This window comes from Chelmon rostratus, chromosome 17 (assembly GCF_017976325.1).
Source record: "Chelmon rostratus isolate fCheRos1 chromosome 17, fCheRos1.pri, whole genome shotgun sequence".
In the NCBI taxonomy this organism is placed as follows: domain Eukaryota; kingdom Metazoa; phylum Chordata; class Actinopteri; order Chaetodontiformes; family Chaetodontidae; genus Chelmon; species Chelmon rostratus.
In genome coordinates, this window is record NC_055674.1 from 19,605,521 (window position 1) to 19,632,522 (window position 27,002).

Consider the following 27,002-nt stretch of genomic DNA (forward strand, 5'->3'; position numbering starts at 1 on the left):
GATTCTTCGTATGTAAACCTCCATTGCTTTAATAATTAATCTCAGCCTAAAAATACCACTTTGACAGCAGGGAGAGAGAGTGAACAGAAATAATCTGAGGCTGTTTGCAGCTTTTTTAGTGAGCCGCACAAAAAGGTTCATCTTGAGGAGCATCTTGCCTAATCTAGATCTTTTATAAACTCTAATGTGTTCAGCTCATTAGTCCAGCCAAATAAAATCCTTAATTTAAAAAAAATCTCTAATGTTTCCCCTCAGCACAGAGCCTCTTTTTTTTCCAGGTCTATATGATTTTTGAAGGTATTCCCTTCATTTCAGCCAACCGGTGGCAACGACCTGCCCGTGTTATACAGCTGCTGGAAGTCTAGCTCTTATAAAGCAGACTTGTTTATCCCTCATTGGCTTCGTCTGACAGTGGACTGCCAGGGCGCGTTTGATGTGTAATTCATTCCTGATTTTTACAGTGGTTTTATTAAGAGTCTTTTCCTCCCATCATATGCCTCTGACGACTGCTACCAGAGGCTGGGAGGATGTTCTCGGCTCCTCTCCCTGGTCTGGGCACAGGTTGTGCCTGGTTTCCATTTCAAAACATCAGCAGCTCGGACCACGATGTCGTCCTCTCGCTGACACCAGAAGGGGAAAGAGGATTTTTTTTTTAAATTTGTTATTTTCCCTTAATTCTTCATTTTATTGAAGAAACTATTAGAGGCCACTTAGTGTGCTGGTTTAAGATGCAGAGGGTGAAGCTGACTGAATCAAACTGAGAAATGTGAAGAAAATGGAAACAGATTGGTAAATTATGATGACAGGCATTACACATGTTGCCTATAGATTAGAATAAGATGTGTGTTGAACATGGTTTGCTTGTAGTTATTTATTTTAAACAGCTCTTAGCTCTGAGTTGTCCGGCCTGCAATTTCAAACAGGCCTTTCAGGATGATGACTTTATCTGTAATTGATGAAAAATCTTTCACAGCAGATAATCCTTGCACAAAAGAAGCTTTTATTTAGCTCCATAAATTTCCCTTCATCAACACTAATTGGCAACAGAAGCTCATACAGTGTAATGTAGTGCACATGTTGCACATAATGGCAACTTGCAGTGTGTCGTTGGCTGGGCAGGGGAACGATAGAAGCGCGTGTGCAGCACGGGAAAAGCCCATCGCACCGTCTTTCTTGTCAGTTTTTAAAATTTTGTACGCGCGCGTGTGTGTGTGTGCGCGCGCGCGTGTGTGTTGAGAAGAAACAACTTCCCTCTCCGTGCAAGCAGCCCTCTTTCTCTCTCTCTCCACACACACACTTAGGCACACACACACGCACACACACGCACACGGCATTCCCTTGCAGCTCCGTCTGCAGACGGAAAGGCACATTTTGTTTATTTAATTGCTGTTAATAATTAAAAATTCGAGCTTGGACCTCGGATATGGCAACAATTGTAAACAATCGAATGAATTATTAACGGTGATAAAAGCCTTGCTGGAGAGAAGCAGCGTGCTGGGATGTGACGGACGGTGCGTAATGGAGGCAAATTACGGGCAGAGCCCTGAGAGGAGAAGGAGTGTGTGCGTCCTGCGTGACTTCTGGTGTGTTTGTCATGCTGATCTCATTTCGGGATAAAAATCACATCTATATTCTGGCCATTTTAACGTAAACCAGATATTATAGGCTTGTCAGGAGAAGCGGGAGCCAGCCTCACTGCAGTGCCTCACATGTTTTAATTTCCCATTCATTCTTCAAATACATTCGAAGCCTCTAATTTACAGTTAAAGTTACAACTTCCTATCCAGTTTGTCTTTGACATTATTTTCTCTTGAAATGTCCAGTTGGTGATACTGTTATTTTACTTTTGTTGTCCGTTTTTGTTCCTCTCTCCAAACCTGAAGTGTCCGTTCTCTGCAGCCCACAATGACGCAGCACAAATCTGCACCTAAAAAAACCCCACTTTTTTTGTTTTAATGCACTTTTCAATGTGTTCAGTGGTACTTATGCAGCTCGTAATGTTGTCATCTCAGACTGTTTTCACTGGTGCGACATTTTAACTTATTCCTTCCCTCTGCCCCCTCTGCCCGCCTGGACGCTGACCCCTGCTCTCCTCGCCTCTTAACACCCTCTCAACACTAAAGTATTACCCTACTCACCTTCTAAACAATGCCTTAGTGGTAAGTCCTATTTAGTCCCTATTTATTCCGCATTAGGTGTGTGTGTTTTCATATATTCCATCTTGAGAAAGTGTTTTTTTGTGCTACTCCTGCAGGGCCGCTCAAAGCTGACGCGCAGCTGGAATTATTAAAAGGCCCGTGCAGGAAGGGAAAAGCAAAACCTCTGATTATTTTGTGCACACACGCACTTCCATGAAAAGTTGCATTTTGTCTCTGTGTTTTTGCAGCCTGTCATTGGCAACATGGCCTGACCGGACGACACTTTTTTCTTTTTCTTTTTTCTTTTTCTTTTTCTTTTCGTTGCAGTGCAGTCGAGCTGCAGCAAACAGACCAAAAAAAAAAAAAAAAAAAAACCTGGCTGCAGCTGCGACCACTCTGTGTTTTAATGTGTGCGAAGGAAAACATCAGATCGTAGTTTTGGAGCAGAGATAGATGGATGACATCACAAATCTGACTTCTGAGCTGCTTTTTTTCTTTTTTGAATTCACCTTGTTAAAAAAAAAAGAAATCAAAAGTTATGCATTCACTTCAAACCACCAGAGTCAAATTCGAAACGTCTCCTTTTTCACATCTTAATTTAAATTGCGTCATGCAAACCATAACTTGCCCTGCGCTTTTCCTCCAGGCCTTTCGTCTTTCTCATGCAGCTGCAAGTTCTGATTTGCTCTGGTGTAGGCTGATTATCGGACAGTTCACTTTCCGATCGCTGTCCAAGACTCTGACGGTCTGTGGCTGCTCGTGGTCCCTCTTCTCTGTCCGTCTCTAATAGCAGAGGTCAGGCCTGCTTTCAGGTCACCGTCTCAGCGCACATGACTTACTGCTGCGTCCTCCCCGTCTGCAGCATCAGCGCTGTACGTATGTTGCTCCAAGAGGATGTATGCTATTTTTCTTACGTCACCACCAATCCTTATCGCTCCTTATCACATCGCAGTGTTTTCACAGAAAACAGCAGCGCAGTATATAGCGGAGGGAAAGCATGAGCTAGTTTGTTTTATGTGAAAGTCTCATTAAATTAATGTAATCAATATCAGGCCTTTGAAGGCTCAACTTTACATTTACGCATATTTGGTGAGGTGGCCTTCGCACCCTCCCTCCACCCCCTCCGCTCTTCCCGGGGCCTGCGAAATGAGTTGGAACAGCTGTTCGGAGGATTAAAATCTGATGGAACCGCAGTCTGAATAAACAGCAAACGTTGAATTTTTACGGAATTAAAGGCGCGCGCGCGCACGCGGACTCGCGCGAGCGTCAACACCGACATGCAAACATGCGCCTAAAACCTCTGGTGCCGTGTCTTCATGCCAATTAGGCCCTGCGAGTGGTTATCGCTGGATTAGCCGGGATGGCAGTTTCCAGGCGACTGTGTCTCACCTTCATCCTTAAAAAAAAAAAAAAAACAAAGCAAAAAAAAAAAAAAACTTTTTTCAAGCCAATCTCTGCAGTTTCCTTTCAAAGGCGAGCACAGAAGTTACACTGCATGCAGTCAGGAATCAATAATTGGTCTCACTGCCTGTATTACAATTCTCAGATAGATGTATTGAATTATGTTGTCACTGTGGGTTTTTAATCAGTTGCACAAGTTTTGCCTTAATTATATATATATACATATATACACACACACACACACAAACACATAGAGAGAGTTTAGTTTGTGTGGATATCTGTGTGACCCAGCAGCCAGTAAAGCACTCTGCTTTTGGCCAGCAGGCAGACGAATGAACTCACAGTGCATTTGATTGACAGGTGGAGCTGATCTATTGTGCTTGCTTATAGCTGAGCTGTGCATGCACACATGTAAGAGGGCAAGACGGGCAGGGAGTGTGCGGGGTGAAATCGGAGTCCCCTGATTGGCCGCGCTGCTGTTTTGTGCTGCAGGCAGCGCCGGATCCTTTCCCCTCATCACGGGACACCAGGAGGTCATAGCCTAATGCCAGACGCTTGCCTGGGACACCATGTTCCTTTTACTTATTCATTCATACCACGCAGCCAGTTGCAGGCCAATCCTCTGCAAAAAAACAACCTCATTATATTGATCTTTCACACATTGCACTCGGCTCAGTTAAGGTGGCATTTCTGTGTGGTGTCCTCCTCCCACTGGCCCGCCAATGTCCGGCAGCCCTAGATTAGGAGGTAGCCTTTCTAAGATGCCCCACAGCTTCAAATGTGAGCTTTCTGTTCACTTCAGAAATGGAAGCATGTTGTGGATGATTTGCATTCCACGTGCTGTATTGCTAAGCTTATAACTGAGGGGGCTACAAAGGTTCCTCTGATGAATGTCTTTGTTAGCGGTATAAATTTTCTGCATTTATTGTCAGCTGGTGACTGGGGGGGCCACCGTGCGTCAGCAGCAGCGAATTTACGGTGATTTTTCAGCCGTGCGGCGCTCTCGCTGGTGGCGAGGACAAAGATGAGATGAGCTGGGTGCATTTTGGCAGCGGGCGCTATAGATTTGATTTAAGTAGCATGTAGTTTTTATCTCGCGCTGCACGCAGAGAGAGGCAGAACCGACTGTGTCTCGTTCAATATCAGCACAGCTGTCCCAGCATCCGTGGAGAATGGATTCCTACTGCTATTGCCATGGGAGGCTCCAGCCAAGAAGAATGGGAGGAAATCCAGTGTGTGCGCTTGTGTTTTAAAAGGAAGGCGAGGAGTGAGAGGAGAGAGTCGTACGCTGGTGTGTCTGTGTCTGTCTCTGTGTGTGCGATTTTGCATGTGTGTGTCATGTTGCCTCCGCCCGCCTCACTTTTCCTTCGCTCATGTCACCTCTGGCATGGATTAGTCTTTGGCACAACCCTGGCAGCGCCTGCGGCCCCAGCGCGGTTCTGTGGTGGCCGATATGTTGTGCTGTTGCCATGGCTACTGCACACACACACACACACACACATACATACACACACATACAAGTGCTAAATTACATAATTGAGCTAGAATATACAGAGGAACACAAAATACTTAATGTTCAATATGAAAGCAGAGAAAGGGAAGAGGATTGGGGGGTCTTAGTTTAGAAATCACAAAGTGTGCCTCTTCCAGAACGACCCATGAGCAGAAAACAGAAATAGACTGGTGAATATTTAAGAGCTTTGTCATAGCTGAGCTTCAGACTTCGTTACAGCGTGTTCTTTCCTCTGATTTTGACTCAGAAATGGAAATAACGGCGCCGCCATTATGTGGGTATTTTGGAACGTTGTGACGACCAATAGGACAGGGAAAGCGAGGGGAAGGTGCCCGCTGCGACGCACAAGTGGCGTTGGTGTGTGAAAGAACGAGACGCCGAGAGAGAAAGCTACAGTGTCTGTATATGAGAGAGGGCGTGGCACCGTAGGTTTGCACAGACACACCAGGAGGCGTGCAGACATACTCCTCCGTCATGCTCCTCCTCCACGCCACCACTTTGTTTTGAATGGATCTTGTATGTGTGACAGTATCTGCGATGTGTCAGGTTTTAGTTAGTTTACGCTGGAGAGGACTTCAAGGGCAAAACCTTTGAACTGCAAAGCGGTGTGTCATTTCCAGTCGATGAGTTTGCTGCAGCATATTTAAGACCCCCCTCACAACTGCTGGAAGACAAATACCAGTACCCTGCTTTTAATAATAATTTGTGCTTGTTATGCTTTTTTCTAATCCAAAATCCATAAAATGACGTGAACGCCGTCTCCCTCGAGAACCATGATTGGTTGCAGATTGGCGATTGTCTTAAACTGAGATTGAAGGTGAGCAACTTCCCACCTGCAGCAGGTGAAGGTCAAGTTACAGCGAGCAAAACACACTTTAAAAAAAGAAAGAAAACAGTGGAACAATGGGTTCATAGAATAAGCTTGTCTGTGTTAATCTGATGCTTTCTGCTGCATCTTCATCTGTGATTGCAAAATTAAGAGAGAGAATCAGTTATTTATTAGCACCGGAGCTACTGGTGTGAGGCCAGTAGCACAAAGCTGTCATTGCTTTGAAGGATTTCAGTCAATAAAGTCACGTCGCGGATTGTAAAGTGAATAATTGTTGTCCATTTCGCAATGTTTTGTTAATTTTGCTCCGTGTCTAGCGCTGCAGAAGACAGGCTGAGAAATGTGTCTGAGTGTGCTTTGTTCCTGCATTGAATAAATTTGAACTAATGCCAGTATCAACACATGGAGCGAACGTTGACAATAATTCATTCCCTGTTCTTTCTTTTTAATCAACAAGTAACGTTTCTGTAAAGGGACACTGTCGGATGCTGGCTTTCCGAGATCTCTGGCGCTCCAGAGGGTAAGGGCTCGGACTTGTGACCGGGCAAAGCCGTTGTATCAGCCTGCCACAGGTCAACAGGAATAGATAGAGAGTTGTTGTTGCGGATCATTGATGGCCCACTCAAGGTCACTTCAGTGTGGGCAATCTGGCCGTGTCGTTTGGCCTGTCCTGCCTGCCTGTCTGACCTACATCTCACTGCACTGGCTAAATATATACAGTAGACCCCTCATTACAAAGCTTCCAGATTAATCTGGATGAAATGTGAGCACCGTTTTGCTCTGTGTGCGTGTTTGACTGCAGCCGGCTCTTCACGAGCTCCCCCAGGCTGACTTTCCATCTCAGTCAGACTCTCATGCACGCACTCACTATTCAAAAAAAAAAAAAAAAAAGGCAGATGCAGGCATTCACACAAACATGGCACACGCATACATATTCTCATCTTGTGAATAAGACAGGAGCTGCAGCCTAGATCTACCCATTCAGAAGCAAACCCGCTCTGCACTTACAGTTTACAGCGCGTCTCTTTGAATTCAAGCCTAACTGTGTACAAGCTATGCTTTCCGGTGCCTCATACATAATGCACCTGCACATATTTAATCACACGGGGCACAGGTGTGCATTCTTTCAGGAAAAACAAATCACACCCAGTTTAACTGCGCTGCAGCGGTAGAGTGTGTGTGTATGTGTGATGTAGGACAGTGGGTCTCTTTGTCTCATGTACACCCCCAGCCCTGTCAGGTACACTCCTGCGCTGACCCTACCTGTGATGTTCCAAATGCATTTACGTGAACTGATGTTGAATTGGATGTCACTCAACATATTTTGGTCTTTTCAACCAGTCGAACTGTCAAAATTTAAGTTTGTATTTGTACTCCTACCATTTAGAGTGTTTATCCATCACTAACTATCTCAACAATGTAGCCATTAGCCTACTTCAGCTAATTTTTCCATCCATTAATTTTAACTAATTCAAATTTATCTAATTCTATCATTATATTTACCCAACATTTCAATTGTTTATTTACTATAAGATACCTGTTTCAGCTGTTGATCCATCAGTTAATCCAGTAGTTAACTGTTTTAGTTAATTATTTAGACCATTTCACTATGACGTTTACCTAAAGTCTAATGATTTGAACTGTTTTTCATTACTGTAAGCTAACTATATGAATCATGTATCTCTTACTTTGAGCTAACTGTTCTCTGCTTGCTCGCTAACTAGTTTTTATACACTTTAAATTACAACACTTATTGTGCAGGTGTTACAGTTTACTCACTAGGTGGATTTTTTCGAATGAGTTGAACTACTCTCCCATCGTTTCACGTATCCCATTGGCAGCTGCTGAAATGGCCCCTGGGTTATGAGTACCCCTGGTTGGGAACGGTTGATAAAGGAAGCCAGCAAAACACACACTCATCTGGCCGTCCACCCATCCATCCTTTTATTACCGGGCAAAAGAAACATCCCTGCACACCTGGTGAAGCCTGGAGAGGCAATTACAATCATTTGGACACAAAGACTTCATTGGGTTGCAGATAATTTAGAGGTGACGGTGGTGTGGGGGATTCTTCAGTTGACAAGGGATGACATAGCGCAGTGACGCCACTCGATGATGTTATAGCATTCATTATCTTTTCACCGCTTCTTTTGGCTTTCCTTTAAGTAGAAGCGGGATAAAGAGGCATTGATTGGCTCGTTGATTGTACCTCACATTTCCAGAGGCTCTTTCATCATCACGCTACATTACCTCATGCTGTGGCACAGGCAACACAGTTCCAAGTAGAGTCCTGGATATGTTGATCCTGCACAGGAGATGAAAACAGTGACCACGCAGGAGTATAATCCACATCGGCTATTTATCAGATCAGATTATGAGCCCAGCGGTGATTGTATCCGTGGCTCAAACTTAGCATCAGCTTTCGAGACCTGCCTTTATTCTCATTCGCTGGGAACAAGGCTTAAAGCTTGTGATTGGGCTTAATAGGCATTTATGGGGTTAATGTTGGAGGGAAAATCTTTTCCTGTCTTGGGGGTGGGTGGAGGAACGTTGACGCTTGGAGGCTTATGAACCCGCAAGTGAAACAGTAATGAAAACAATTTTGACCTGATTTCTAGAGCTGGAGAAAAAGACGCAGGATAGATCGGGGAGGAGGGTTTGAACTTGCAGACGAAGACAGACACACAGCGATATCTTAGGACGACAGAGCTGCAGAGCTGCATGCTCCTCTTTTTTTCTTTTTCCTGTCTTCACTGGCTTGCTTTCTTACTAGCTCCCTTTCATTCCTCCCTCTTACCTTTCTTGTCAGTTTCTGTCTGTGTATCTAATTTGGCCACCCCGTCCGGCAAGGAATAGCTGTCACCCCAGGGAACAAAGTGCTAGATCTTGCTCTTTGGAGCAGGAAGCTGGCACAGGGCCAGGGGTGGAAAATCTATACCCGGTTGCATAATATAACATATCTTTACCTCAGATGAACTCTGAGGAGGCCTGGCAGCTGTGAGCAAACAGAGCTGGAGGGCGGGAGTTTGTGTGTTATTAACTGACTCTGTTTGTGTGGAAGTGCCTGTGTATGTGTTGGGTATGAGTGCGCGCTCTATGCTTCTTGTGACTTGTGTTTGCTGGCTGGCGCTGCAGGCCCGAGGCTGTTTGAGACCCCCTTGACAGTCAAGCGGAGTGCAGTAGAGTCAAATAGACCCTTGTTGAAATAAAAAAGCGGAGATCAGAGTATAGTAGAGTTGAGTAGAGGAGGCAGAGGCCAAGCAGGGCTCAGGGTTAGACTCAAACACAACTCTGTGGCTTCTCCTTTTGGCCCAGCCAGCCAGTAACTACTATCCCAACTACAGCTGCACCGTACTCTGCGAGGGAATTCAGATATAAACTTTCTGCTCTGTTTAGGCTCAGAGAAATAGCTGCAGGATTAGTGTGCGTTACATGGAAAGTTGTATATTTGACTGGAAAATTCAGCGCAGGATGAGGATTTCATGTCACTGCTGAAATATAAAACACAGATGGGCCAGATTTAGCTTTACCCTGCGAGTTCATGGAACAGGACAATCTCTGCTCCTCAAACACTCTTTATGACAGTTTATAAATTCACTTCCACGCCACACTCTCTGCTCTCCTGTTATTAAGACGTCAACATGGTCTCCGAATCAAATTCTTACAGGAGCCCGTGTTGTGATCGTCTGCAGCCGTGATTGAGAAACAGCGCGCGGCGCTCCTCTTTTGTGGTGGCGGCCTCTCGGGCTCTTGAAACAGGACGCGGCGGGAATGGGCCCCGAGAGCGGTCGGCTGTCTGACGTGTGGAATTGCCGTCGGCCTCCTTGCCATGCACGACGTCTCGAGGAAAGCCTCGTGAAACTCAAACTGGGCTCATTATGGTCATCATCTGGAATAAAGTGCAATCATCTCCGCCACCTGCAGCAAGCCGCGGCGCAGAAAGGACTCTCGTAGGCCCACGGACCTGTCCGCTTCAGTCGCGTATCAGCTCGCACACGTTCATTCTGTTCATTGTGTTATTTTTTTATGCCCCTGCCTTGTTTTTCCTCTCCATCTGAACACCTGAATAGAAATATTCTAAACTAGAGTTAGGACTCATATGGGGACCACAAATTGACTGTATATTGCAGCCAGGCTGTGGAGATTTATGATGAAAGTGAATAGAGATGGTGTGGGCGGGCGTGCAGAGGTGCATATTATGGTGCGCTTTTTTTTTTTTTTTCCCTTTTTTTCATGCTTGGAGGAGCTGAAGGCCTTGAGAATGGTGTGGAGGAATGGAACAAAAGCAGAATTATTTTTCCCTTTTTTCGGTTCAGAAAGACAGAAAGATTATAGAAAGAAAGACGGCGCAAAGAGAAAAAGAAAAGTAGAGAGGGAAATGGGCGGGAATGAAAGAGGCCATAGTCTGTGTATTGTAAATACAGTAGACTGGGGAGCACTCCATGTCCTTTTATTTTTTCAAGCAGCATGATTTGTTTGATTTACTCTCTATCAATCAGCAGAGGATGTATTTAAACGAACTTGAAGTATATTTGAGAAAGCCTCTTTATAGCTGTGGCTGTTTGTATTCTCCTTTTACTTTCCTTGGAAGCAGAGCGTGATTAAAACAGACGATATAGGCGTATTGTATTTCCTAGGGGATTGGAAGGAATGCAAATGCATCATAACCATATTATACTAGTTAGGAGTGGTGTGTGTTGCCAAGCCTCTGGATACAGGAGAGAGTAGACGCAGTTACACTGAAGGGAACCGAGTCCCGCAAAGAGCCAGAATCCCACAACTGCAACAACACGAGAGGATATCTGACACTGTTGGACTATATTTGACATTTCATGGGATACACACACAGCACCAAAGCCTTCACGGCATGAAAAGCCAGGTTCTTCTGTCTGTGCAAAACTTAACAGAGGACACCCCCCCCAAAAAAGTTCATCTTTCTCTCAGTGAGTGCATGGATGTGTGTCCGAGCGCCGCAGAATCCGTTTGGCATTTTTGTTGTGAGGGAAGCATGTTGCTGGTGGGACTTTGGCCTGCACAATCCCTCCTCTGTTAAAACAATGCGGCAGTTGTCCTCCCTAACCTAATTACTCCCTCCCGGGGGAGAAAGGCAACAGCACCAAATCCCATAGTTAGGAGCTCTGATCTGGGCTCTGCTGTAAGAAAAGGCCTCATTCATTTCCCTCCCTCCTTCCACCACGCATGCACAGACGCACACACACTTTCTATTTTTCACTGCGATTGGGTTTGGTCTGATAGACGCTAATTACGCTCTAATATATCCTGATATTTCTCTTTTATCTCTTTTCTTGTTGTTATTGTTGTAAATGTATTAACATGAAAGCCATATTGCAGATTTCAGTGTTAGACAGTCTACTGATGCATATATGCTGGTCAGTATACATGCAGCATTGACACTATAGTTATTTTGACTCATTGTTAGACACTAGAAGCTCACATTTGACCTTAAAACTATCACAGATTTGTTTTGTTGTTGTTGTTGCACATGTGCATATGGCATTCAAAACTATAATGGATAAACATGTTATTACCAATCACTAACAAATGATGACAGTAATATAAGAAAATAACACTAACCCTGAACAGCCCATTGTCTTGGATGGTTTGCTATTGATGGGTACAGAGTAAATGTACCTCAGTATTGCTATATTGACTCGAATTGTGACAGTTTTTACCCAGTGTTAGTGTTATTTTTTTTACATCACTGTTGTGGTATTTACCCAAACTGAAAATGTGGTCATATTGACTCAGAATTAGACACAGCAAGCTCAAAATTTGCACTAAACCTGCCACAAATGCATAGTCAGTTGAGAAACGTTCAAAGCAGAAAGTAGGTCAATTTATATTTAGTGTATAAATAGCTTAGAAATGAACTTTTGAGTTGTTGACCCCAACTACACAATACATCTTGCTTTGTGCTTCATCTCTTTATCTAATTATGTGCACTCATCAGTGCAATCAGAGGAATTTAAGCATTTAATAATTTAAGACGCATTTAAGCTCAAATAACTCTCAGAGACGTCCGAGTGGAAGCTTCACGTCTGCCCTTTGTTTTGCCCGTCTCACCCTCCCTTCCCTCTTCGCTGCCCGCCGTCGCTTGCTGGCAGCGCGCAAGGTTTTGAAAACTTTATTACTGTGACTTCAGACAAGGAAGTCCGCACAGGAAGAGGGGAAAGGGATGTGTGTGTCTCTCTCTCTCTCTGTGTGTGTGTGTGTGTGTTTGCGTGGCGGCATTCACCGAAAAGAGCACAGGGTGTTAAAGTCTTAATTCTCCCTCAACCAACCTGTTTGGTTTTGTTTATTTGTCTATCCTCTCTCAGGAAGATTAGAGCAGGCATTGTGTGGAGGCTTGGGAAATAAAGCTTGAAGTTTATATTTGGAGATTGTTGCGGTGCTACGCTGTTGGTCTAGACTGTTAGGGTTTAGACGTCTTTGTTTGTTTATCTGGAAAAAGAAAATTCCGTTTGTTGCCACTGAGATCGAGATTTCTTTCGCGAGGGAGACCTGTTCACGCAACAGGAAAATGATATCACCCAACAGCATTTATTTGCATTTTTCTACGTGACATTTCAGATGGTTGGATTGACTTTGTGCCCGTTTTTGTTCGGTCTGCTCCGCACTCGGAAGTGGGAGTGTAACACACCACATGTCCTGGTGTACTCGGGGCATATAAGGAGACAGTAGTGTTTGTATATGTGTGTGCGTCTGGTTGTGCAGTGTTTGTCTTAGGCCGAGCTCCTTTCCTGTGGTGTGTGCGGGCTCGAATCTGTCCGGCTTGTGTGGACCCCGCGCCCTGTTTGTGTGGCTCGACTCTCGCCCTACGGCAGAAGCGGAAGCTCTGCTTTAACAGCATTAGCGCGGCTCTTCCTTCAGCCTCTGGCCAACTGTGTTAACCCTGTCGCTGTCCTCCCCTTCTCTGTTCGTCCACTGGCCTCTGTATGTTTTGTTGTTGAAATGTTCTGCACGTTTTCTGCGTTGAGATTCTCTGTCTGTCAGGTTCTTCCAGTCTTCTGCTCTGACTTCTATTTACTGCTTATTTATGAAGCTCTCCTGTTTATTCAGCCCCGGTGCCAACTTGTGAAACCTGGCCGTCAGTGGCAGCCATGATTGACTTTCTCTTTCATTATTAACCCCTTTGTTCTCATTTAAGCCAGCAGCAACTTTATTAACCCCTCATTATGCTTTGGTTCAGCACTTCCACAGACCTTAAAAATGGGTCATGGTTGTTTTGTGTGTGTCTCTGTTTTTTGAATTTAGACCCCACGTTGCACTTTCTTTCTGCACATACCTAATCACAACAACATTAGCGCGACCCCTTTCCTTTGCTATAATGTGGCTCTGCTAGTTAAAGGGAGCAGCCGTCGCTAAATATGGATCTGAAGACGTTTTAAAGAATGCAAATGCATAAAGCAAATAATTGCTGGAATTTCTTCCCTTATTCTTCTATTCTTTCTTTTCCATTTGCCCCGTCCCTGCCCTGCCTCCTGTTCTTTGTCTTTATTCAATTCTTTTTGCCAGGAGATGTCCTTTATCACAGCTCGTACAGACTCATACAGCCACACCTCTGTCAGATATTCGCCCCTGGTCGATGCTTTTTGCCCACGAACTACAGCCCCACAGGCTGCGCACTGAGCTTTTCGCTTCATTCAAGGATCCATACAGGCAGAACCTTCGATCATCGCGGTTTAATTTATAACTTATGGCTATGGCTTAAGCTCAGTTGCTTGGCTAATTTAAATGGGAACGTGTAAAGATAAAAAAGAATATATAGACAGGAGGCCATGGGGGGGTGGGGGGGTGGGGGGTGCACAGACGCGGAGGGTGAGACAGTGGGGGTTGTGAGTTAGGGATTGCGGCAAAGCATTTGCATAAAGGGCAGGGCAGCATGCCCAATGGTGGAAAAGGTTGGCATCACGCCTTTCAGACTGGCAGAGAGGGAAGACTGGAGAGAGAGAGAGAGACAGAGGCGGGGGGGGGGCATAGTCAATAGTGCATCCCTTGTTCAGAAAGAGGAGGTCCCTAGCTGTTGGCAGGAGAGCAGGCTAAATCTCTAGTTTGATTGTGTGCTAGATTGCCCCTTTATTTGTCTGATTGCAAAGCGTTCAACACTGCATTAGTAGTGGGCTTTACTTTCCTGGAGCCTTTATGCAGGGGGGAGTTTTTCTGTCTTGGCCTGGTCTGTGATTGTCACTGCACATATGTCTCAGAGTTTATATTGTGTGCAATCAGCACATCAGGCAGCTCGGGGAAAGTTTCTGACCTGTGTGTTTTATCAAGTCTTCGCTGGTCTCCACCCTTTATCCCCGAGCATCCAGCTAAGGTTAACGACGGTGTTGATTTAGCTTGATGCCATATTCAGATCTCAACTATTTACAATTTGCACAGGGACACATAGACAAATACAGGCCTAAAGACAAACTATCTGTGTGTGTGTGTGTGTGTGTGTGTGTGTCTTACCCTCTGTCTCGCAGAGCCACAACACTGCTGTTCCCCTCATGCCGGCTGTGGTTGTGGTGATGTCATGGTAGTGGAGAGTGAAAGGGACGATTATTTAGCGTGGGCCTGTTATTTCTGGCCCCGCGTCCGTGAGCAGTGCATATAGAGCCTTGGCGTTCTCCACATCGGTCATTATGACCACTAAGAATGTGATGTCTGCAAACTCATTGAGACCACAAACCTTGGTTATCCTTTTAATTTAGGGCTCTGTGGATGCTAATTAACAGTGCTGATGTCAAGTTACTGTATACTTGAGTTTAGGGATATTAGCATGAGTGAAGGGATTTTTTTCTGTCACTTGGGCCCTGTTTTTGTCAAAAATATCGGATATGATCACATTCAAGAAGCATGCTTGGTCTTTTTACCTGATAAATGGTAAATGTATTTTTTTGCTTTATGATGCTCAAGCTCACGACCTGCAGAGATACCAGATATGTCACAACGTTACATAGAACAATGCACAAGCCATGTTGAATAATTCCATTTGATGAAAAGTTGCAGCCATGAAAAAACATGGTGTGTCAGTTTCAGTGGTGGAAGAAGTACACAGATCCTTTAAGTACCAATACAGCAATGTAAAATCCCTGCATTCAGATCATCAATTAAAGACTGACTGACTGATACATAATTATAGATGACACTATTAGATTATTAATAATTAAGCATTAGTGTTTAAATAGTGTTTTACTGTTGTAGCAGGTTGTAAGCAGAGCTACGTTTAACTATTTTAAATGCAATTTAAATTGGGCGGGCCCCATTCAAAGGGTCATCACATAAATCTGAGGGAGATGATTGATGGGCGAGGAAAGTGGAAAAATATTGTAAAGTATTTATGAAATATTGGATGATTTGCCTTTGTTGGGAGTCGAGGAGTCATTTTATTTAAACTCAGACACCTGAAGTCTCCAACTAGGCACTGATTCTTTGTAAAGTGTTACGCGCCCATATAATCTTTGATGCAGTGTATTTTATAAGCTTATCATATGTCATGTATCGACAATATTTTTAATGGAAAATCTTCAAATCTACAATTTTTTTTCAACTTAAAAGCAAATTTAAGGGCAAATTTAGAAAGAAAGAAAAAGAATGCTGCATCAATTTGCTTGAAGTCAATGTATTGTAATGTATTGTACCACCACTGAGGGCTTTAAGGAGTGCTAATAAAGTGCTCGTGCTCCCTCAAAAATCAGTGTGAACCCAGACATCATGCACCTGGTGAGTGGAGGGTGGAGATACAGCAGTATTACTCACTATATGCAAAGCTCAAACCTTACAGGAGCAAGTATGCATTTTCCAAACTTGAGTAAGACTGAGTATTAATCGTGGTGTCTGTTTCAGAGAGCCAGGCGGATGTTTCCAGCCTCCTTTGGTGCAACGGCGCTGTTTGCAGTCGGGTTTACCTTCAAACGGGCCACAAACACCAGCGTTCTGCTCGAGTGCGCTGCTCGTCTCGGGCTTGAAAACACAATCGTGTTGTTTCAGCTCACTTTCTTCTTCCAACAGTGTGTGAAAGGCTGTCTTTGGCATTTCACACTCATCTCTTTGAAAAGACGAGTAAAGCCCTACAGCTTTGTTAAGCGGCAAGTTAACACATGAACCTGAAGATCCTTTTCATTTCAGGCCGTGTTGAAACTTCTAATTCCAAGGGATCTTTTCATAAGAGGGCTGATGGTGTAACATCCCTCTGCTTTGAGCCTATTGATAAATCAGTGTGCTTGTAATTCTCTGTGATGCATGTCAAGCGGACTATGCAGATCAAAGATAATGTGGTATACAGTGAAGGCCACCAGGCTGCTCATACACTCTTATAATGATATGATATCTCACTTCTATGATAGTGTTTCCGACGCGTGCATCAAAAATGCATCACCTTCCATCAAACTAAAATAGGAATGCAGGATCAAAGAGAATGAATTTGCTAAACGCATTTCTTTGTTGCAGGCCAGGCGCACCGTGTTTACCGATTACAGAGCTGGTTTTTACCAGGGTAGAAAATTAACACCCTCCACCAGCCAAATGCTGCTAAAAGCTGGCTGCGGTTTCTAAGTTTGTCTCCTCTACCAGCCACTTTGGCAGGATTATTATTTGGATCTTGCTCGATTGAAATCGTGGAAATTGGCTGGCGTATTTTTTTTTTCGCCGTATGACTTTAAATTGTTCTATTTAAATCTAAAGAGATAAGGCAACAAAGAGGACATAATGTCTTGGTCCAGCTAGTATAGTATCACCGTCACTCAGCCTGCACTGGCAGCAGTGTGAGCAGCAGTAGTCTGTTGGCTGGCACAGTGAGAAAACACTCAGTCATGGCTGTTGTGGTGCTGAGTCGGCCTGCCCAGGCATGGCCAATCACTCACGTGCACACACACACACACACACACACACACACGTTAGTGAGACGCAGGGCGGTTCCTTCATCCAACAGCACATTCTTTCTAGACAGCGGCAGGCAGGTCGAGGGAAGAGATTCTTTTGAGCGTGTGTGTGTGTGTGTGTGTGTGTGCAAAAAAAATTAAAAAAAAGGTAATGTGTGTCATCAGGCATAAAGGTACACAGCCTTGATTTCGCAGGTGAGTCCAAAGATTCACGAGCGTGACATCAGCAGATCCATGTCAATGGATTCATTAAACAGCACGATTAACACATGCCCCACACACACACACACACACACATGTCATTGTGTTCCTCCACTCCTCCCACACCCGCTCATCAATACTGTCAACTTCATCCAAGAAGGTCTGCATGTCCCGACGTGTATCATACCTCGTCAAGCGTGAGCAAATATTATTTTATAAAATCTCTAAAGTCAATTGCAAAAACAAAATAGCCTCAAGTGATCTGGTTTATCTTGATCTCGTTGCTTTTAGAACATAATGTGTTTCTCTTCTTTTGCAGCGCACAAAACCGTCTTTTTTCTCACGGCTGTGTTGCGTGGCTTGATTTGAAGCGTAGGATGGATCAGTGTGCGCTGGAAGCAGGCCTCCCTGTCAAAACAAAGTACAATATCGTAGCTGATATTGGTAGATGCTGGGGGGGGGATAAACCAGGAGCTCCAGAGCCAGTGGTCGGAAAGGGCCCAGTTGGTTTTGCAGCGCAGCCAGGCAGCGGAGCCCCTTTGTGGGGCTGGAATGTGCCGTGCGTGCCTCTTCCTCGGCTGGTCCCCCGGCCCCCTCCCTCACGCGGCCCACCCCGGGCACGTTAGCACGCAGCCACCGCAAATTGCTTGCAGATTTTTCACACATAGTAACGTGCTGGTTTGTAAACTCGGAGAAGTGCAACCGACGCAGGGCGCTGAGCTCTGTGGATCTTTATGCGTCACTTGCTCGCCAGAGTGTGGGCTGTTCTGAGGGACTTTCTCCCCCGTCTTTAAAATTTGCTCCTGTGCCCCCCCGTGATATGATTGCTGTGTGTGATCACAATGGAGGGTCTTGCAGCAGGCACTGTACCTTGTTCTGATTACAGTACGAATCCACAGCAAGCTAAAGATGACCTGCTTTCTATAGCATCAGGAAACAGTTTGGGAACACGCCTGACACCCTGCGAGGATTGAGTTTTAAGATTGTGTGAATAAAATATCCACATCTGGATAATTTCAAATCCTTTGTTTTTAAGATTTCACCGATTCACTGCTCCACCAGCCTCACTCACACAAGCCTCTAGCATCTTTGCACTCTTAAGCAAATGATTGAGCCTCTTTGCACCTCCTAACTTCCTCCACCGCCTCCCTCCCCGCTCTGGCTCTCTGTCAGCGGTCTGAGCCGGGGTCAGAGGGAGCCGGCGTCGGGCCCTGTCCGGGGTCAGGGACACTCAGCTGGGCAGGAGAGGACGGAGCCGAGCCCTGCCAGCGCAGGGCTGCGCTAATGAAGGGCCAGGCGGCTGCGAGGCCCTCGGGTTATGCAGACCGTGGTTTAATTGGTCTAATGAGATGCAGCTCATCGTCGTCGAGGTCAGGTACCGCAGGATGCAGCAGGACAAAGGAGGGCAGCGAGGCCTGGCCATTATAGGTCAGGAAGAGCAAGAGACTTTTAGCACTGCCTGAGTTTGCTGGGCTTTTCTTCAGTTAAAGCAATTTATCAGTGGAGTGGGAAACTATTCGGGGCATTGAAACGGGTTGAAATTATTTGGATGAAACGTTTAAATGTTGTTTGGAAAACAAAGCCTTCAAATCAAGGATTTATCATAACAAAAAATAATACATTTCACTGTGCCAGAGCTTTGATTATTTGGCTTGAGGATTTGGACTAAAGAGCAAAGCTCACTTCTACCTCCATCACTGGAAAGTCAGAGAAGTTTGGCCGAATTCAAACGAAACCGAGCCGTCTGATCGTCCTCTAATTTCCGCTCTATCTGGTCTGCCTTCATTTTCCATGCAGGCGTGCGGAGAGAGTCCATTTTCAGCAGGCAGGGCAGCCTCCTGTTAGCTGCTTTATTAATAGTGATATAAATGATTCATTTATTTGCAGCATTGCAGCTTTTTTCAAGCAGCATGCAAACATGTAAGAAAATGGAATGAGCATATAGCACATGTTCAGATGGCTGACGGAGTGTTCCACATTGAAGTAGCTGAAAAAAATCAAAATTATGAGATTTAAATTGAATTATGTTGTTTTTGGATCTACTTTAGATAAAAAATAACAATAAATGTAAATTATTGAGCTGTTAAAGCAAACAATAAAATACATTTTTGTGCTCTTCATGCAAATTAATAAAAAGATATATGCATCAGCTGTTGTGAAGGATGGACCGTTCTCTGTTCATGCAAACGGAGCTGGAAGTGCAGGAGTTTCACAGGCGCACTAATGAATCAAACTCCGTTTTTTTTTCGAGTCCTTTCTCTCCTCAGTGAAAGAGTTAATCTGAAGTTGGCAGCCAACTCCACAGTCTCGGTCAGACGTGCGGAGAATAGAAAAATAAAGGACTTCAAAATCATTCCTTTTGTCTGGTCATAGACTGTTTAAATCCAGCCGAGGGTCTCATGCTGCTAATTCTGAAATTGAAATCGACGCTCCTGCGGTGGAAAAGCGGGGTTTTGAGTTGTGGTCTTTTTATTTTGTATTTTAAAATAAATAAATATAACGATGCACTTTTTAACATTTAAGATTATTTCAGTTGGTTTATTTATTTCTGTTAATAAATAAATAGCAGGCCCATATGAAGAACATGACAAAGTGGGTGGAAGCAGGCTCTGTGCAGCAGATAGACTGGTTTCCATCCCCCGGCTGTGGCAGTGCGTCCCGGGTCATTCAGGGCCTGACAGGAAGGTGCGCCTCCTTCACTCCACCCGCGACGATTTCGCTCCATATTCCCATGTGTTTCGAGGCGCTTCTGCCAGGATTAATTGACGTCGGGTTTTAGTAACGGTGAAGCACAAATGTGTCGCTTGCGGGAATGCCAGCCCGTCTTTTTTTTTCCTTCTTCTTCTTCTTTTTTTTTCATTTCCATGTTACTGCTGGCAGACTCCATCGATGATGTCTTCACTCTTTTTGAAGTATTCATATTTTAAGTGCCCTATGAGAAGACAGAGGCAGGGAAAAAAAGGAAGAAGTGATGGTGCATTTTTAATTATTTTGGCTGAGTTTTGCGTCTTATTAACGGAGTCTGGATGATATTTGAGGGAATTAGCCAGAGAAACATGTTGGTGGAAAATAATCCATGACTTTAATTGGGTGAATTTTGGTCTATTAGAGAAGCTCGAAGGGTTTGTTCATGTTTTTTTTTTATTATCGTGATTATTTCCAGGCCTGAAATGTGACCCATAATGCACCACGTGTTGTGAGAGACGTTTTTGATGTTTTTCTAGGACTTTTAAGGTGAAGGTAATGAGGTGAAACAGCTCTTGTTTGAAGGCGATCAGATGCTCGTTGTAAAAATATCACGGAGGAAACACCGACAGCTCCGACTGCTAATTGATAAGAAGCCCGAATTAAAGGCCAAGCGCATTTGGCTTTACGTTAATTTCCAGCTAAGGCGATAAACCGAGAGACGCCTTCCGTGGTGCGTTCACGTTCCTTCGATAACCTCAATAAGCGCTCAGTGCAGCCGCCCGAGCGTCATGCAGCCTCGGTGTGGTGCAGCAGATAGAGCAGAGCTCACCCACGGAGACTTTGAATGATGGCTTCACTCCCTCCAGATTTGGCACTTTGAAAGAATCTGCATAACAGTTATTCCTGGAAAATAAACATGTGACTTTTTTCAGCTCATGGAAGGCAAAATAAAAAAGCATAGCTAAGGAAAATGACTTAAACCCCCTTGTAGTCAAATTCCAGTGACATTTGAATGGTGGTTTATTTGCATTTTGGCAGGGTCACCCAGAAACGCTTCGTTTTTCACTGAAAAGCAGACACACTGGAGTCACATTCAAGTGCCAGTTAAGTTTCCCGATTTTTGTACTGCAGGTGTTGATGGAAACAGAAATATATTAAACTATGGTGCCACCTTTCTCTCTCTCTCTGTCTTTCTCTGTCACACACACACCACAGTGAGATGTGTGGACCCCTTGGCTTCCTTTGTTGCTTTATCTAACCGCACATCAAACGTCTGCATCAGTCAGTGACACTCAAACCGAGCGGGGGTGAATATGGAGGCGTCCTTCACTGTGTCCATCAGGCTGATGCTCAGGGCTCGAGGATGCGGCTGAAACTCGTTGCTGGGAGCGAGGCTGGAGGCCGGGATGTCTGTCAGTGGGAGAATGGTGGTCTTGGTGTAGCATGTGCTCATGCGTTTGAGTGCCTCTGCCTTTGTGTAAAGTCTCAGAATCGAACCTCTGGCTTTTTTTTGGGAGCATTGTGACTTCAGATAACATGCAAAAACACTAATTTCGCGCTGCAGCTCCACTTTAAAGTGTTGGTTAATCTGTTACTCACTTTCTCTGTTGGTCATTTTGTCTATAAAGTGCCAGAAAGCTGCGAAAAGTGCCTGTTAGAAATGTCCAGAGCTCAAGCTGACATGTTTGAGTGACTTGTTTTATCTGGCCATCAGTGCAAAACTCAAAAGATCTGCAGTTTTCTATCATTCAAAGACAAAGAAAAGAAAAGCATCAAATCCCCTTTTTTCAAAGGCTGGAACAAGGAAACTTTTTGGCATTTTTACCTTGAAAAATGACTAATCAATTATCAAAGTAGCTCCAGGTAAATCAATCGTGTCAGCTGTACACATGCTTCATTTGTTGAGTGCACGTGGACCAGGTCTGCAGGTGATACAGGATGTGGTTTTGCTGCCCTGGCAGACCTGTGAATGATGCGAGCAGCACATTCTCCTCTTGCGTGTACTTTTTGTTGGGAGTCACGAGCCTCCGTTCTCCCACTCTGTGATTCAGCAGCGCTCGCGCCCTCAGACTGGCTGTCTGCGGAGCAGGTGCAACCCTGAGCGACATGCCTCGCGATGAGGCAACATGGCAGCCGTCGCCGCTCGCAGACGGAACGCCAGATCCTCCCGGGAGCTGAGGAGGAGAGCACATTTGGGACCGGGGATTTCGTGGGGCACGTTAACACTCTCACCGGCCGTTTATATCTGCTGCTTGCGGCGCTGTTCAATACAGGCGGATTCTGTTTCCTCTGCCTGCCGCCTCCCCTCTCTTAAATTGCCTAACCATTCTCGTGTTTTGCCTCTAAATCATCTCGTCGTTGATTTCTGTGTGTGCAGTCGGAGGAGTGTGGCTGCCTGGGTTTGTTTCTCCCTCTTTGTTTGCTGTGGTAAACCCACGAGCAGCTGCCGGTGGTGGGGTCTGGAGGGATTCTGAAGCTGTGTGTCCTCTCTTTGCCATCCTCTGCCAAGGTGGCATTATGCAAGCAGAGAGAAGGGTGGAGAGAGAGAGAGAGAGAGAGGGAGGCAGAGGAGCGCAGAGGAGGGCGGGGGTTTGCGCGGGGGGCGAGGGAGACGAGGCGACGGCGGCCATAGTAAAGATGGAGGCAGGCTGAGGGCTGTGGGGATTGGTGCAGGAGAAGGCTCGCTCCCCTGAACTTTGCCTCCGTGTCAGAGTGGAACTTGTCGATTTGGCAAATTGTGCAGCGTCGGACAAGGCTGCTCGCTCTCTTACACTCCCACCTGCTCCCTCCTGCTCTCTCTCTCTCTCTCGCTCTCTCGCTCCCTCTCTCATTGCCACTACACCTCCCCCCCCCTCCCCCCCCCTCCCCACCCTCTCCTCTTTCTCTTTTCCCTCCCTTTCAGCTCTTGAAGCTAACGCATTGGCTGGGCTACAGGCATCTTGTTGCCAAATAGGTGGGCCCTACTCGTGTTGGCAAAGGCTCAAGCAATGGTTAGGGAAAGAACGCGGAGAGGACGAGAGACGGCGAGCGAGAAACAGAAAGAGAAAGAGAGAGAGTTGGAGAGAAAAGGGGAAAAAAGAAGCAGCACTCGGCTTTGCCAGCGGTCGTATGCGCTCGTCCAACATTGATTCGGCTCTCTATTTTTTTTTTCTTCCCTATTCTGTGCTCTGCTCTCCCTGGCCCCCCCATCTGTGTGTGTGTGGCGTGTGTGTGCGTATGTGTGTGTGTGTGTGTGAGTCTTGCGCCGGGCCCAGGGATCAGAACAGACACCACTACCAATTACACTTTGCCAAGGATTTTTTTTTTCCAGGGTTGATTTTTTTTTTTTTTTTTTTTTTTTGGAATGCACAAAGGACTGTTTATTTTAAGTGCATCTCTCCCCGTCGTTGAAGTTCTTCTTTTTTTAATTGTTCTAATTTAACTTGATAATTTGCTACAAGTTTTTATCTGTCGTTTTTGTCATTTTTTGCTTTTGTCTAAAGAGCTGCTGGCTGTGGTCCTGCTGCAGTGAATTTCCTCCTTCCTAAAATCTTGTAGTTTTTTTTTTGTTATGGTTTTAAACTTTGGCCCGCTGTCTTTACTGAGCAGCATATTCTGCTAATTTTTTTTTTTACAACCCCTCCCCCCCAAAGTTTTTTTTTCATCTGCTAATTCTCCACACCCTGCCAAACCAGCACTTGCTTTACATTGGGGAGCGCGGGAGGAAAAAAAAAAAAAAAACTGGTGCAGGAGATTTTTTTTTTTTTTCACTTTAAACGCTGTGCCAAATTTATGATGAGAGTGCAAAATGGTAACTACCAGGCCGTCTGTCTTCCTCTAGCAGTGTGGTTTTCTGTGGTGATTTCTGTCTGCTTTCAGTTTGTTGTGGAAATGTGAGTCTGGTTGGAGCTCCCTTGCATGGTAGCAGAGATAGGAAATGGTATGGCTGATCTTTTAGCAGCACATTTCAACAGTGGTCTTGTGGCGGCAAAGCTTGGCGGTGGTGAGCGACCGGTGTGTGGCAACCCTGGCACAGGAGCGCTGTGGCGAGATCTGGGCTTTGTTGCCCAGAGATATGTAGTGAAGGTATTATGGTACAGCGGAATAACTTTTCTTTTTCCAGCAGAACACCGGGAGTGCAGCTTGGCTCAGCTTTTCAGTTGCTTTTGGATTTGAATTCATGCATCTTGCAGTTGTTGTCCTTTATGTTTTGGTGTGTATTTATGGAAAAGGAGGCTTTGCATCTTACAATTAAGATTCTTTTCTATTAAATTGCTGCATATTTATTTGCATTTTATCTTAATGGTAATAATGATAAAATCTTTTAACATTTTAATAGAATATTTATTTGAATTGCTTTTTTAGAATTTAGATATTAAAGTTAACTATGTAATTAGATTTTAAATTAAAATTTAATTATAATAATTTAGATTTTACTTACGATATCAAAATAATCACTGTATTATCATATATTTTATTACATTTTCACTCTTATTCTATTGCCTCTTTTTCATTGATAATTGTCTAAATGTTGTAACAGCTGTTTTGAAGGTTTGCATGCTGTCTTTCAACCTAACACCACATCTTTCTCTCTCGCACCTCAGGATGAATTTCATCCCTTCATTGAGGCCCTCCTCCCCCATGTCCGTGCCTTCTCCTACACCTGGTTCAACCTGCAGGCCCGTAAGCGCAAGTACTTCAAGAAGCACGAAAAGAGGATGACCAAGGACGAAGAACGCGCGGTGAAGGACGAGCTGCTGGGGGAAAAGCCAGAGATCAAGCAGAAGTGGGCCTCGCGCCTGCTGGCCAAGCTCCGCAAGGACATCCGGCCCGAGTTCCGCGAGGACTTTGTGCTCACCATCACGGGGAAGAAGGCCCCCTGCTGCGTGCTGTCCAACCCCGACCAGAAGGGCAAGATCCGCCGCATCGACTGCCTCCGCCAGGCCGACAAGGTGTGGCGGCTGGACCTGGTGATGGTTATCCTGTTCAAGGGCAGCCCCCTGGAGAGCACGGACGGAGAGCGGCTGGTCAAGTCGCCCCAGTGCTCCAACCACGGCCTGTGTGTCCAGCCGCACCACATTGGAGTGACGGTCAAGGAGCTGGACCTCTACCTGGCCTACTTCGTCCACACACCAGGTATGTGGGCAGATTCACTGCTGTCACCTGGCGACAGATGCACACAGGTCACCATGTAATGTGTCACACACACTTTGGCATGCAAGTCGCACCCTTCCCTCCGCTATGTGCACAGCTGAGCCAATGCCAGGCTTTGATAAACACAGTTAGAATTAAGATAACGACCACATCTTGACATTTAAAAGGGCCGGTCTGCGCAGCATAATCTTTAAAAAATGTGTCTCAGATAGATGTTTCTATCTGGTTTAAAGAGATTCTGAGAATTTGACAGCCACGCTTAAAACCTGTGTTTACCTAGAGATATGCTCGCATTGGTACATTTGTTCAAGTATTTGTGTGCAAATTTGTCTAAATCCAAATGTGCATGTTCTCCGGTGCCATCTGTAAACAAAAGCATCTGCAAACCTGTTTATCTGTGTGTGCATGCATGTGCATACGTGTGTGTGTGTGTGAGGCAGTTTGTCATGTGTCTGTAATCCATGTGTATGTTGTTGTGAGATTGGTGTGTATCAGTCGCAGTGCGGTGTGTGTATGTGTGGGTTCTTTTGTGTGCGTGGTGGTCTGGAGAGTGCAGTGACAGCTGGCCCGGTCCCAGGTAGTTTAGGAGGCAGGGAGAGTCAGCCTGTCTGCAGCCTCAGCCGCCTCAGCCTTACGCCACTCTACAAACACACACACACACTCTGAAGTGGACACACACAGGAGATCTCCCTCTAACACAGTTCACCCAAGCTGCCCCGTTCGTTGCCTTCTGATTGTTCCGGTCTCTCTCTCTCTCTTTCTCACACACACACACACACACACACACACACACACACACACACACACAAGCTGAGACTCTGAGCGTGGCTCTGCTTCTGTTTGTTTAGGAGATGTTTTATTTTTCCATATTCAGCACACGTGTTTCCTGCTGTGACCATGAAGTTAAAATAGAGGTGGTGAAAATATGTGAGTGTTTTGTGTAAACAAGCCTGCATGTATTCATGTCTGAGGGCAATCTGACATGGTCAAATGTAATAGATAAAATATTCAGCTAGATCCTGGAGTTTGTGGACCATATACAGATATTAACATTTTAACTTTTATTTTATACTTAATTTTAGCAAGGATGATTCTTTTGTGTTGCTACAGAGCAAAATGTAAAAGCTAAATTAACCTGATGATTAACCACATTTTCTATTGCTGTTGCAAAATAAAAACATTATATTTTGTTATGGTGATTTAACCATTACAGAGGCATCGCAGCAGTGAGCACAACTACTATTCTTTGCAAATAATTCACTGTCATTGCAGCAAATCTAAACCGTGCACAGCATTACGTCTGTGAAGGGTGCAAATGTCATAATTCGGTTGAAAAATACAAGCTGCAATGAAACTGTAAAAAAATAATCCAGCTATTGATGGTGCGGCCGTGGTGCAGCAGCTGTGTATTTGTATAAATTGTGTCCTATATGTAAGTTAGAAGTGTCGTTTAGCATCAAAGGCCCAGCTGTGCTGCAAATACTTCACATTTTCTGACTCCAGTTTGAACTAATTTACATTCTGATATCATGTGCAAATATATAATTTGCCTTTTCATCATTAAGCTGCCTCACAGCACAGTTACAGTTCGGCTATCTGCTTCTGTGATTCAGGTGTTTGCAGGTAGATCAGGTGTAAACCCTGAGTGTCTCATCGCACACACTCACACACACACAATTAGCCCCTCTCTCTGCCCTTCACTATTATGCTGGGTCTCTCACCACAGACTGGCATACAGTTACAGGACCTTAATTCTCCTCCTTGGCAGGGAGGAGCAGCGTTCCTCTGTGACAGAGTACCCCTTGCCAGGCTCCTTTCAGCCCAGTGTGTAACTCTGCTTGAGTTCGCGGGGCCTCCGTGAGCGCCTCTTCCTGTTCCACAATGCGCCGTGGCGAACCGCGGCTCAGATTAGCTCCCAGCGCAGCCTGGTGCCCCTCGGAGTAAAGCCTTTTTTTTTTTTTCACTCTGTGCCAGAATCCAGCAGCCGCTCACCCCCCATACATACACCAGATCAGCCTTCATCTTCCTGATTTGTGTGTGTTTGTACGACATTTGTCTTTCTTTTTGTGCATATATCAGCTTATATAAATATTTTCCCTCGTCTCTCGGTCGAGAGCGCACCGTTCCCTTAATTGAATATAGGCGTTTTTGTGAATTGGAAAAGGCTTGTGTTCCATCGTAAATGAAGCATTGCTACTTTTTGTCTCTCCTGC

The 27,002-nt window shown here is 45.1% G+C and overlaps 1 protein-coding gene across 8 annotated transcripts in view; it reads left to right on the forward strand.

Annotated features, from left to right (window-relative positions):
* Positions 1-27,002, forward strand: part of nfixb (nuclear factor I/Xb) — a 124,405-nt gene that overhangs the window by 5,422 nt on the left and 91,981 nt on the right. For 4 of the 8 annotated variants that reach the window (XM_041956153.1, XM_041956159.1, XM_041956158.1 and 1 more), the window contains exons 2-3: positions 2,124-2,159; positions 24,240-24,771. In XM_041956153.1, the coding sequence (XP_041812087.1) occupies positions 2,124-2,159; positions 24,240-24,771 (568 nt within the window). Of the gene's footprint in view, positions 1-2,123; positions 2,160-23,342; positions 23,447-23,784; positions 23,849-24,239; positions 24,772-27,002 lie in introns of those variants that run through there. The other 4 variants (XM_041956161.1, XM_041956156.1, XM_041956157.1 and 1 more) reach the window with 3 other exon arrangements.